We start from the raw sequence: 13972 nt of genomic DNA, 5'->3' as shown, positions 1-13972 counted from the left end.
TATTATTCCCTGAGATTCACATATTTCTTTTTTAACGTAATAAGCTCTGAAAAGCAATGGAATTTTCTAAGAATTCTTCATCATCAAGATTTTCGTTGGGTTTTTCCGGGCATATGAACATGGAAGGTGACACTAAAATTATGGCATTGATCCAGCTTGCCGGCATCTCTGTTCTTTTTCTGTTCAAGCTCGTGTTTGATTGCATCAAACGACGAAACCGTCCCACTGTCACTTCAAATCCTCTTGCTACTATCTCTGCGGAGGCCGACGTTGATTTACAACTTTCCTAGATTATTCGAAATGTATAATGTTAAAAACGTTCATTTCTCTTCTCTTTCTAGCATTTTTATAAAGCATATAATGTTAAGGAATTTTTATTTCTATCTTTTCGTTTTTTTACTTTGACGACAGCCTGATTGTTTGGTGAGATATAATTTTATAAATTATAAAAAAGTTAAATAAAAGAATTTTTAATTTAAGGAACCGGGACTGGTCCCCTTAGCTCCGCCACAGGAGACAATATTTAATCATGAGTTTTCCATAAAGAAAACAATATTAGTTCATTGGAAATCTTATTTTCACTTATTCCTTAAGTTATTGTATGGATGACTAGAGTTACTCAAGACTCATTCATTCAAAATTCATGGGCTCTCAATAAAAATTTTAACGAATAGTTACTGTTTAATAAAATGAAATTTAAAATGGCTAAATCATAGCCATAGGCAATATATTTATTATAATTTAATGAATTAAAATTTATTTTATTATAGAAAAATAAGTTTTTTAAGTAATGTATTTATCTACAGAACATTCCCCATGGGGCGGTTGGTACGGTAGCTGTGATCGAAGGAGTTGGTGTTAAATGATAGAATAATGTTGGGTCCTTTTGCTGCTGGGATTTTTTTTTTCTTCTTTTTGCTTTAGGTGTTAGATGATAGAATAATGTTTGGGTTAGATGATAGAATAAAGTATGCAATTGGTTAGATTCATTCAGCACGCCACGTGTATGACTCTAATATTTTTTAATCTATTTGGAGCTTCTTTTTTCCTTTGAAATTTGCGCACTTTTGCAAAAGCAATGAAAAAGCAAAAACTAGCTTATATTCCAGCTCGATAAAAGATTATATTAATTTATTTATAAAATTAATTTATCACGTGAATGGCTTAGCCATTCCTACCTTATTCAACACAATAAAACCACTCAAACTAGCTTTTAAACATATTCCAGTAATGTACAAAATTATTATTCTTCCTTTTCTACCATCTCACATCCTCTTCAGCTTCCCATCGGAGATCTTTTCAACAAATCTCAAAGATAATTGGGTGAGTATGAAATTTCTCTATTTTATTTAAACTTTCTCTTCTTAACCATTCTCGTTAAGTTAAATCCTATAACAATATACCTGTGTAGAACCGTTTGGAGTGAGCAAGAAGAAGAGGGGTTTGAAAGAACAACAGCAGCAGCCATGGCGAAGAAGATCAGCGTAACAAAGAAAGCCTTGATTCCAGGTTCAATCAAACCCTCAAGAATGTCCAAAGGTACCTCTTTCTAATCGTTCCAATTTCCCATTACTTTTCTTCCTCTATTTTCTTTCTGGTTTCTCAATGTTTGAATCTGGATTGTTCTTTTTTCATTGGATTTAGAGAAATACCTTTTGATCTTTCGAATTTCAGTTTTGATTCTGAATTCACGCGGAAGATTTTTTCCTCTTCAGCGGGAAATTTTGAATTCGCAAAAAATTTCAATTAGGTTTATTGGGTTTAATTTGTTGCGGTTTGCACTTAAAAACGCCTTTTGGGAATTAAAGCCAGATCTCACAAGTTCTACTTAATGGCATAACCCAGTTTCTCTTCCTTCTGGAAGATGATCCTTTCGTCTTTGTGCTTAGATCATAGTATTTATCTATTTTTCCCTAAAAACGTCTGATATTTTGGTGTATGTTGTAATTTGATCATGGCATTGTTGTTGGGTAATCATAGGCATCACAGGGGTTCAAAAGGGTTACTCCTTGTCTTTTAGCTTGGTTTTCCTGATAATGAAAAGGACAGTTACTAAACGTGGGGAGTTCATAAAGGTTATGGAACAAAAATGTTACAACTTGTTTGCCCATGCTTATGAATGGTAATATTGCTGAGCTTGGATTTCTTAACGTAAATTAGTTGAAATGCTAACATGGGTTGCGGTGCGTAAATTGGCTGAAGATCAATGCTAACATGGGTTGCAATGTTGTTTTTCTTTATGCAAATCTCTCTTTCGCTGTTAAGAAGTCAAATTGAAAAAATTTCCTCTGCAGTAAAGTTCCCTTGTCGTGTTATATAGCCTTTATTACCTTGCCTATGTGGATTTCGAAATTTATGGTGGTTTTTATTATCTTAAGTGTAAGAGCAAATGCTACGACTACATGTTAATAAAATCTTTGCTTCATGCACTTGCTTACTCCATATTTATTGCTTCATCAACAAATAATAATTTTCTTTTGTGCCTCTTTTAATGTTGCTTAAGGGTCGCTGTATTCCTGGTAAAATATTATTGACCAGGTCAGATATTCTTGATGATTCAGGTTCACAAGAATGATCTCCTAGTTGTCAAAGAAGGTTCTCACAGAACGATGCTGGTACAAGTGATGACATGGACAAATCCGTGGAGGTCAGGTTTAGAGTGACTGTAGTATCTTTCATGTATTCTATTACAACAATACGGGAAGATGATTTAGTCTTGTACTAGTGTGGCTTTAGACTTCTTTAAAGGTTCGTGATTTTAGTAACTGAAAAGCATTCCTTTCATTTAGGGAGGGGTCAGAAATACAAATAATTGTGATGGTAATACGACTGTTAATAAGTTAACATCTTCATCCTCAAAGAATGAGGATGCTGCCCATGAAGTCCAGAACTCTGCAATGGGCACAAGAACTACAGATTCTGCCAGGGTTACGAAGTTCACTAAAGAGCTCTCAGGACAAATGGTCATATTAGGTACCATATATACTTTATTGCTTCCAGAATGATTTCACAACCTTTATATGTATATATGATCATACTTTTGATTTGATTATCATGGAAATACTTTATTGTTATACGTAGTTTTGCCAATTTTGACAATTGAAATCTGTTTAATCCTTTGAAAAATAAATAGATATATAAATTCTGTTTAAAACCATAGAAAAATACTTCTTCCCATAAGCTTTGATGCCCTGCTTGTTCTTAATGAGCTTAGCAAAGTTCAGCTCAGATCATGTTATTGCTATTGATAGTCACAAGTAACAAAACTTGGCAATTTGCCGAACATTTTTGTTTTAATTAGAAGCATTTATAGCAACCATGGTTGCGTTCCTGTTATTGTTTTCTGTCAGAGAAGCTCAACTATGAGAGATTGTGAACCTGTTCTCAAAGGTGGTATCCCACCCATTAAAATGATCTCAATATACCATTCATTTTTCATTTCCATGGTATCATATGGTTCTGACTAACCTGTCCTTGAGCCGGGTCACCCGGCCCAATTCGAAGGTTCACTTGAAAAATGGAAAGATTTGAATAAAAATATAAAACCGAAAAATAGGTTTGGTTAAAAATTAAAACCCGTTTAAAAAATAGGCCACGCATTGAGTAAGCCATTTTAGCATAAACTTGGCCCGGCTTAGCCTAAATTTACATAATTAAAAAAAAATCTGGTGTTTTTTTACTGTTTTAATTTTTTTTTGGTTATATTCTCATTATTTTTTTACCATTTCACTATTATATCTTTATTATTTTATTTTTATTGTCTAGATATTGTAGTAAACCATCTTTTATTTTTACTATTTTAAAGATATTTACTTGTTAAATTGTACATATCTTAATTTTATTTAAGTATACATATTTTTTAAAATAATATAAAAAATTAATACAAGTGAGTTGGACTCAAATTTTAACATTTTTAACTGAATTGAATTTTAACAAAATTTTAAGTTTATTTTTTAAATCAGGCCTAACAAATAGGCTGAAATTTTAATGGCCTGAAATTTTAATTGGGCCAAACCTAAGAACAAGTTTAGTTTTGACTCACCATGAGTTACAAATACTGTATTAGCCAAGCAGATTTTGTCACTGGATGACTGGTCATGATACCGCTGCTGTTGACACCAACTGAAGCATTGGCAAATCATAAACTTCTCACCTTCAGCAAGCTCTGCACCAATTTGGACATATTAGTACTAACCACAATGCTAAGCTTACATGTTTCAAATATATATTTTAACAAGGGAGAGCTCTCTCTTTCGTTGATAGTGCCCAATGCCAAAGAACATGACAAAATTCGAGAATTCTCACCGAGTTATCATGATGCATTCATACTACTATGGTTCTTGTTCATTCCGCACGGAAATAATGCTGATTCACCATCTCAAAATACGTCCCGATAAAAACCAGCTCATTGTTTATTTATTTCCATTCTTCATCCCAATTGATAGTCCATGATAGTCAAATAGTAAATCAATTGATATAGAAATAGCTTTCTTGTGATTAAGAGATGAAATTAAAGAAAAAATTAATGGTTTCACCTACCCCTTGTTTGTATTTCTTGTAGTATAAGATTTAAGTGTAGAATCACAAATAATACACCCTTATTATTCTGAAGAGAAAGAATATCTGTACAACAACAATAATGGTGACCCCATGGTACCTTGCCCGGATTCATCTAAAACACAGTTGGCTCCAACCTGCGATGCACGAATAACTGGTATGTTACTTTGGGCAGTGATGGTTCCCGGCATCATTCTGCAAGTAACATATATTTTCACCAGGCAAGAATTAACTTTGGTCTGAAAGCCAGTAGAGTTGTGTCTTTCATGGGACATAACATAACAAATTAAATTCTCTTGGACCGTTTGATGGCATTCCTTAGCTCCACTAAAGAGGGAAGAGGCTTAGGCACAGGCGCATTCATTGACCGGTACAACTTTCGGAAGTTTTCACTGTAGCCCTTTGGATATCCGATAGAGTAAGAACACTTGTTAATTTCCTTCCTTGTCAGATTCTCACATTGCATTGTAGTCTCATCAGCCTGTTTGCTTTCATATCTGTACTCATGGTAAGTATCCCATCTCATCTCCTCACTTTGCATAACAGTTTGAACTGCATCTAACTTGTTCTCTAATCTTTCCTCGAAAGTTTCCGTAGTCACCAACTTCTTACATTGCAGTGCAGAGCCTTCTGCCATCAGTTCATTTTGCAATCTATTCTCAGAATCTTCATTGGTGTTTTGGATTATGACTACTTGCTTCATTTCATTGACAACATAAAGAGGGTTGTCTCTTGTAGATATGCATTTTTCCTCAGGTGGAAAATTAGGATCATGGAGGCTAAGCCTTGCCCGACCAAAAAGTGTTACAGGTGGCCTTTTGCTTGGAGGATCCATAATCAAGAGCCTTTTCTTGCAAGATGATACATTAATAGGCTGCAGTTCAGATTCTACACAAGTTAGGGTGGATACTTCAACCATGGGAGAACAAGCTACAATTTTGATAGGTGAATTTACTTGTGGACATGGTTCCATGTCAATGTCCAGAAGCTTCCAAAGAGAATCATCAGAATTTATGTAGGAATCAAAACAGTGCCTCCTAACATAATCCAACTCCATTGCTCGACAGCTGAGGGTTGTAGATACAACTCTTTTAGGAGCAAGAAGTTTCAAAGCCCACTCTAGTTCTTCCCTTGATGAGTGCATAGAATAACAGACATGCCAAATACCAAACTGATCCTTTATTGCTTCATTAAATCTTATCTTCCTTCGACTAACTGTTTCTAAACGCTCTTCCTCACATACATACCACATTGCTGAAGGTCGTATAATGAGGGGCTCATGTTGAAAATTAGCTTGGGCCTCTGCCAACATTATTGTTGCTCGTTCAGATAGTTTAGGGAAACCATCAAACACCCGGAAACGAGAAGTTGGATCTTCCGAAACGACTTCAGGAGCTATGATACTCAGTGATTGAAAATAATCAGGATTGTTTGCCTTATCAACATAAATCTTGGACCCAAAGGTTTTGGACACACTAGTCAGAATCTCTTCCTGACCCAGAAGGTCACATGTTAGATACACCACGGGTGCATTTGGATGCTTCCATATACAATTGATAACCTAATTCAAGGGTACAAAATGTTGTATCAACCAAAGTGTTAGTCAGTCCTCAAAGGTCAGTCAAAACAAAGATAAGAGAAAATATCAACAACTGAATAGACCCTCATGAAACTATGACACACTAAGACTAATAAAAATAATGACAAAAGAACAATTAAAATTGATATTTTAATCATATTTTTAGGAATTGCTAGTGAATGCCAATCCATTTCTTATAAACATTGTTGCCGTCTTTATGATATTATGATTGTTAAGGAATAATGTCAAATGGTGTTATTTTTTCGTTAGTCCTACAATCAAAATACAATGCGGCTGCTTGCATGTGTTCACTTCTGCCAGCTTCAGTGCATTATTAACAAAAGCAATATCTGAAATCTAATGTAAAATATTTCCTTATCTTAAGTTATAAAACATCACAATTAACAAGAAAAAAATGCAGAGGAATTCCCCCCACCGCCTTCCCCATTTGAAATGTAAGTGACTAAAGAAAATAGTGTCCACTTACGGTAGACAAATCCCAGTGGTTCTCTTAAGTAGGGGTGAGTATTCGATCGAGTCGAGTCGAGTCGAGTCGAATTGAGTCAAAAATTTTTGAGCTAGTCGAGTTGACAAATCTTATTTTAGCAACCGAACTCAGTTTGAAATTTTTTCGAATTGAATCGAATCAAGTCAAAAAATTTCGAGTCAAATCGAGTCGAGTTAACGAATACTATTATTTATACTTAATGTGGCGTTTAGATGGACTGATTATTTAACTAGTAAACGAAGTACAAGATTATTTAACTACATGAACAATATAATGATTTAGTCTTTTAATTTAACGAGTAAACATTTATCAAAACGACGTAGTTTTACCTTTTTAACTTAATTATTTTGAATTTTAAATTTTAATAAAGTAAACATTTATCAAAACTACGTAGTTTTGTCTTTTTTTATTCGGATTTTCGGATAACTCGAATTGTGTAATTCATATTCGAGTTAAACCAAAAAACTTAATTTTTTATTTGAGTTGATCCGAATAACTTGATTAACTCAAATAACTCGAACTATTTAATTCAAAATTTGAATTTTTTATCGAGTTTTTTGAACCGAATCGGATTTTGCTCACCCCTACTCTTAAGTTGGTACCGCATTCATGAGAAATGAACAATAAAAACATTCTAAATTCCAATTAGGCCTACAATGACAAGACAATTAAAACGAAAACCACTAAGAAAACAAGGACTACCTGACGGATTGCTGAATGCTTGCTGGGTAGATTTTGAGAGAATCTACCAAAAGTGCAGTCTAGAAAAACATAATCAAAACAACATTGTGGCTCTTTTCCTTTCCTGCCAATATACTTCTCAGGTAAATTTTGGAGGCACTCTGGGGTGAGTCTACAGTCTCCGGTATGCAAGATGTTACCAAAACTGCCTTCAAACAAGAACATAACTGCTCCTGAAATTCATACTATATGTCAATACAAATTTTTCTCAAATCACAATAGGTTATTCATATAGAGATAATTACCAAACCATCCCCAAACCACACACCACTTCATAAAAGTAGAAAGCATCATCTTCAAAATTTTAAATTTCTAAAATTCAAAGACAACCAAAGCAAGTGTCATGTTTTCAACGATGTTACCTGACTCTCCACTTTCCCTCAAGTACCTATGTCTGACACATAATTTGGAAACCGATATAGGTATGATCCTCTAAATATATGCAAAAACTTATAAAAAACTGAGAATACCTATGTTGAACATATATCAGCATCCAACACTCACCCATGAGTCCAGGTAACATAAAATCTATCAAGTCAGAAGCTCAGATGCTTGAATCCATTCTTATATAGAAATTTATCAGTAAATTGTGAAGAGATTCTTCTTCTAATTCAATGAGAATTGTCTGCTATACTAGAAATCCAATACTCTTTATCACAAAAGACCAACTAGAGTACATCATGACAAGTAGTGATCTCTAGATATTATCCAGATCAGTACTACATGGGAACAATAACGGAACTAATGCAAACATCAAGATCCTCTTCAAAAGCATACATTAAGTTAGGATGCAAACCATTACAAATTTCCTTTTATTATTATTTTTGTTACTTGCCTTTTGTTATTAGCTTTTAACTTGCAAAATAATTTGTTATAAGACAAAAGCAACAGGATAATTGATTTAAAAGGAAAATGGCCCCAAGATAAAACTGATTGCAACATCTTTTCTTTTTTTTCAAATAAATGTCAAGCCAACTAAAATTTTAATTCTCAAAACTATAGAATTCACTCTAGCATCCAAACACACTTGTTGCCTTGTTGCTTTTGAAAATTAAGATAAATAAATAACAATCAGACAGAGTCCTTTAGTATTTTGTTTGCATAAGCAAGGACAAAATTCTATAATTGTTGCCATACATGAACCCTATAAAAGAAAATTCTTAACTTAAAGCCATATCACAACAATCAAATTTCAAACAACCCAATGCTGACAGGTAATCAACAAAGAATTCCCAAATAATAAATCGATAAAAAAAAACAAAATAGACCAAGAAATCAATCAAATGAATAAATTACCAGGACAATGATTAGAATCAAAAGCTGTAACCTGAAATTCCCCATTCGGGTCGTTGATAACAATGGATTCCCCTACTTCAATTCCCACGAACAAAGAATCATCAAGCTGCCAAACCACGAAAAAAAAAAGAAAGAAAAGGATCAGTTAACAGAAAAAAAATATTCTCCAAATTCCAAGACCATGATAAAGAAAAAGGCAAAACCTGAGGATAGTGTAGAAGAACAAGGGATTTGGTGAGATGAGTTGAATAAATTGGATAGGAAAAGTGAGAGGAAATGCCAGAAGTATGATCTTTATGAGCATGGGTCAAGAAATGGTGCCTTTTTCTCTTCGAAGATGGACTGAACGTGTCCACTGAGAAAGGCAGCCCTTTGGGCATTTCGATTGGCATCTCTGCTTGATGATTATTTGATTATGGCTGGGAAAATTCATGTGAATTTGGGGCTCTTTATATTTGGATTTTCTTCCCTCAAAGCTTCCACAGGAAGGAAGATAAAAGAGGGAAAATGAAGTATTTTATTACGGAATTGAGTGGGAAACTGGAATTTGAGAATCGAAGAAGAGTAGTGATCAGCTGCATCTGGCTTTTATTATACTTACTTAAAACCGACTCTCTCTTACAGGGCAATAGACCTGTCAATGGGTTGTGCTTATCTCGGGCTGGCCTGGCCCAAATTTATAGTATATTCTTTTGAAAATATTTTTATTTAAATTTAATTATTAAAATATAAAATAATATATTTTTATTATATTTAGTGGATCGAGTTCGAGCCTATTGTAAAATCGAGCCTTGATTTCATCTAATCCAACTTATGAACATTAACCTAAAGCTCAAAACTCATAATTCTCATACTAATTACGTCTAGAATCATAATTAAACTCCTGAAATCGAAATAAAATATTTCAAAATATATTGCAAAGCTAAGAGATAGTTTTTCCATATGTACAAAGACATCTAAACTAAAAAATATTTGTATCTCATCCAAAAATACATTACAAATTGGCTTATCTTCCAAACTTGAAAATTTATCGATTTTGGCAAATTTAACTAAATATGTTTCATCTCATCCGTGCATGCATCAAATTTGTATAGGCTAAGATTAGTTGATACGATAGAATTCAAGTCAAATTCTATTAGGCCCTTATATTAATAGGGAAATTCATTTTGGTCCTTCCTTTATTAAAAGAAAGTGCTTAAAGCAATCTTGTACATTAAGAAATAGTCCAACTTAGAACACTATGCAGACACAAATTTCGCATCAAATATTAACTTAAAAATTTAGAGTCAAATTTATTGATAACTTTGAAAGAAGTTACAATATTTGGATATTTCTTAATTACAATGAAAATTCATTTGATTCTTCTCTCCTATTTGGCTTTGATCCAACAATCATACAGACTTGATCTTAGAAAGATGTGGTTTGGTTCAAGGGTCGTCAAGACTTGATCTTGAAGTTGAGTTTGGTGAGATGCTTGCTCGATAATATGATTTAATTTGATTCAAATTGCGTTGAGACTTGATCTTGAATCAATGATGTTCGCTTCAATGGTCATTGAAACTTGATCTTGGATGGTTGAGTCTACTCAAAGGGTCGTCAAGACTTCATCTTTAAAACAAGTTTTGCCTCTTTTTTGTTGGTGCAACCGAATCGGATTGGGGAGAGCTTGTGTTCAAAACTACTATGGCATTCATCAAATTTTCTTCGAGTTCTTCGATTTCTTCAAGATTTTTTGAGACATTGTAGAGAACTTAAAGTCTTCAAAATCTTTCCTTCAGAGAACTTCTGAAGTTGTCGAATGGCTTAGAGGTGACCGCTTTTTATAAAAGCCAATGAAACAAATAAAGATAGTTTTTTTTTAGATTTAACTTCTTCATTTGAGTGTTTTATAAGAATTAGCTCTTTTATTTATTATTTATCTCAAATTAATTTATTTAATTAAAGTTAAAATAATTGCTAAAGAATATAAGTTCTTTATAAAAATGTTCTAAAAATACAATAATAACATATGATGAGTCTAAAATAGAGGTGATCATGGGCCGGGCCAAGATAAAATTTTAGGTCCATCTACTAGGCCTGCCCTACCAAATATGGGCCTAAAATTTTATCCAAGCCCGGCCCGAAATAAAATTACTAAGCCCGAGCTCGGCCCATATTAATTTTTTTTCTTATTTTATTAAATAAAAAAATTTAAAAATATAATAAATCAAATATATTTAAAAACATAAAACAAATATTAAAACAAATAAAAATAATAATAAAACAATTCTTAAAACAATACACAAATTAACAATATAATAAAAATAGTTATATTAAAATTTAAAATAATTTTAAAAATTAAAAAATATATATATTAATATATAATTCGGGCCGGGCCCGGGCCAAAAAACTCTTACCCGAGACCCGGCCCGTTTTCTAAACGGGCCTCATTTTTTTGCCCAAGCCCATTTTTCGGGCCTATATTTTTACCCAAACCGGGGCGGGCCTTCGGGCCGGGTCGGGTCTCCCGGCCCATGATCAACTCTAGTCCAAAAGTTCTTCCTCTAGCCATTGTTGCAAAAATTTCATTAAATCATTGACATGTACGGTTAAATGGTGACATCAATTTTTATTAAGTAGATCGTTGACATGACATTTTTATAAAAATATTTTGTATTATATGTTATGTCTTCAAATATTTTAAAATTAAAAAATGATAAATTTATAATTATTTTCAAAAATTAAAAAGTAATATTTTTAAAATAACAAAAATATCATTAAATTTTCAAAAGTATAAAGAAATCGAAAAATAAAAATTAATTAAAATTTTAATATAATTAAAGGGATTATAAAAAAAATATCCACATTTATTGACGTGGCATATAAAATGAAGTAATCCATATCATAAAAAAATCATATTAGCCGTCCATTTTAATAAAAATATGATATGTCGTCATTTGGTTGTATATATATTGATTTAACAGAAAATTTGCAACAACGTCCTAATTTAAACAATTTATTAATGTACAAGAATTGATTTAAACCGTTAACTTGTAGTAGAGGGATTAAAATGAAATTCTGTTACTAACATAGGGACCTCTACTTGAACTGTAAAATTCTCTTATTCTAATTTTGGGTCAAATTGTGGGAAAGTCCTTATACTATGCATTTTCAACCATTTTAGTCCTACTTTAATTTGATAATTTGTATTCCCTCAAGTAAACTTTTTTTTTTCACAAATTCCATCAAATAGCTTGTCTTTTTCAGACATGTGATGTGGTTATAAATATATATACAATATTTTTTGCACATTGAAGAAAAATGACAAAGAAAAAGAAAGTTGTATAATATTTGTCAAATTAAACTTAAAAATTTCAATAAGCACATGTCATCAGTGGCAGAGCGAGGGGTCTTACCCCTAAAATGGAAAAAATTTTCATTAAGGACCTTTATAATTTATCAAATTTTAAATTAGTAAAAATATACAATTTAAATAAAAATTTGATTGAATCTTTTAAAAATTATAAATATATAGACTATTAAAATGGTAAAATTACATTTTTACTATCGTAAAAATATACAATTTAATTCCACCAAAAAAAATTTTCTGACTCTGCCATTGCATGTAATGGAATCATAAGTTTTTAAAAGATATATCATGTCAAATCATTTGATAAAAATAACGGGAAAAAAGTGGTCACGTGATTAAAACACATATTTAAAAACATAGAAGAATTAGAAATAATCAAATTATGCCATTAACCTTTTGATCAAGTGACAATTCTATTGCGTTTTATAACATTAGAGTTTGAGTTCAATTCCTAATAACCCTATCCTTACTTCCGATTAAAAAAAGAAAATAAAAACCCGAATGATTTAAATCTAAAACCTCAAATCTAGTTTAATGTTCGAAACTGTATATTATTTGCATTAAGTTCAAGTATCAATATTCAATTTGGGTTCAAGTTGATTAAATTATTTGCTTGATATCCAAATCACTAAATATTTGGATTTAAGAAGTATAAATATTTTGTTTAAATAAAAATTTTAAAACTAAAGATATCTAAATATATTATCTAAAAATAAAGCTAATATATTGGTTTGAATCCTAAATTTTATCCAAATACGTAAAAAGAAATTCAAATCTTATATCTCCAAATCCGTATTATGATAAATTAAATCAGTTAAAATATATAATATTAACATATATGTATATTAAAATTATATTTGGAGATGGTTAAATTATATATTCTATTAAGAAACTAAATATGGATTTATATGTATGAAAATATAATTTCAAAATTTTGGTAAACATTAACATCAATGTATGTATCAATAAGTATCACAATAGAAAAGATATTTTTGCCCGCAAAGTTATATGAGAAAAATTCAACCAAGTCCAGTGCAAATTGATATTAATATTATGGGCAAATTTCCAATCCATCTAAATATATCAATAAAATAATAAAAATAAAGTTATCAAGTTTTAGAGTTTGGGTTTTAGATTTAGGATTCGAGATTCAATTTTGGGGTTCAAAATTTTGAATTTAGGGTTCAAGTTTAAGGTTCAAGTTTAAAAATTACTAAAATTATGTTTCAACAATGTAGAAATAAATTATTGAAATGTCATTAAATAATTAGAAAAGAATACAAAATAATGTGACACCCTTATTTAATTTTTTACTAAATAATTTGTATTAAAAATAGTTTAAAAAATATTATATAAATTTTTAAAAAAATAATTAAAATATAATCTAAAAATCTTAAAAGACAAATCAAACAAAATTATTAAAGTCGAACCGAAGTGGATCCTACGGACATAATCTCAGCTACTGTATAAAAAGCAACGAAAAGAGAGGAGACATTTTCAAGGCACGTTATTCATGGAGCCGCCTTTCTTATCTGGAACAATGCTAACTTTGTCTGGTTATAAATATGAATGGCCACATTCATTCATTCATTTATATTATATCCTCATTCAATGCCACTTGCTAACGTGACAGACAAGATGACTAGATGAGTCGCATGTACGGTCCCCAACGTGACATTTGCAGACATCAAAGCACGACCCTGTTTTCCCCCTCTACGTCACACAAGGCAAAACCCATTCTTGTTGATCATCTTTTTGCAGACATGATCACCCCTCTTTTACGAAGCATGTCTCCGTGCAAAGGCACAATACATGCCCCACTCCCTCACCCCTCGATTCATACCTGCTTCAAAATGAAGCTTCCAATCTGTAGCTAAACTCTGATGATTGGTAATGGTATTTGACTACTTTGATGAACTAGTAGTATACAACATCGTCAACG

General features: G+C 31.8%; 1 protein-coding gene and 1 long non-coding RNA gene across 3 annotated transcripts; one reads left to right on the top strand and one right to left on the bottom strand.

The window, feature by feature from the left end:
• The first annotated feature begins 1165 nt into the window (after positions 1–1165).
• On the top strand, positions 1166–3076 carry LOC108465734 (uncharacterized). Its single transcript, XR_001868535.2, has 3 exons — positions 1166–1323; positions 1412–1539; positions 2562–3076. It is a non-coding gene; the product is annotated as an uncharacterized LOC108465734 (long non-coding RNA).
• Positions 3077–4487: 1411 nt separating this feature from the next.
• LOC108482338 (uncharacterized) lies at positions 4488–9248 on the bottom strand. 2 transcript variants are annotated; one of them, XM_053026857.1, is made up of 4 exons: positions 8885–9248; positions 8682–8787; positions 7347–7558; positions 4488–6118 (listed from the first exon to the last, which is right to left on the bottom strand). In XM_053026857.1, the coding sequence occupies exons 1-4, from the start codon at positions 9071–9073 to the stop codon at positions 4844–4846; spliced, it is 1782 nt and encodes a 593-aa protein (XP_052882817.1). In that variant the 5' UTR covers positions 9074–9248; the 3' UTR covers positions 4488–4843. The 2 variants fall into 2 exon arrangements, with proteins under 2 accessions (XP_052882817.1, XP_052882818.1); XM_053026858.1 differs by having other exon boundaries at positions 8713–8787; positions 8885–8948.
• Positions 9249–13972: the final 4724 nt, after the last annotated feature.

Source organism: Gossypium arboreum, chromosome 4 (genome assembly GCF_025698485.1).
Source record: "Gossypium arboreum isolate Shixiya-1 chromosome 4, ASM2569848v2, whole genome shotgun sequence".
In the NCBI taxonomy this organism is placed as follows: Eukaryota; Viridiplantae; Streptophyta; class Magnoliopsida; order Malvales; family Malvaceae; genus Gossypium; species Gossypium arboreum.
This window is presented reverse-complemented; position numbering and strand designations above follow the sequence as displayed.

Bases quoted from the DNA above. Each gene is read 5' to 3' on its own strand.
- LOC108482338 (XM_053026857.1), bottom strand. From the start codon at position 9,073: ATGCCAATCGAAATGCCCAAAGGGCTGCCTTTCTCAGTGGACACGTTC. The intron at 7,559-8,681 runs GTAATTTATTCA...TATGAATTTCAG, and splicing joins TGATTCTAATCATTGTCCTG to GAGCAGTTATGTTCTTGTTT. The intron at 6,119-7,346 runs GTAGTCCTTGTT...CCCTTGAATTAG, and splicing joins AGCATTCAGCAATCCGTCAG to GTTATCAATTGTATATGGAA.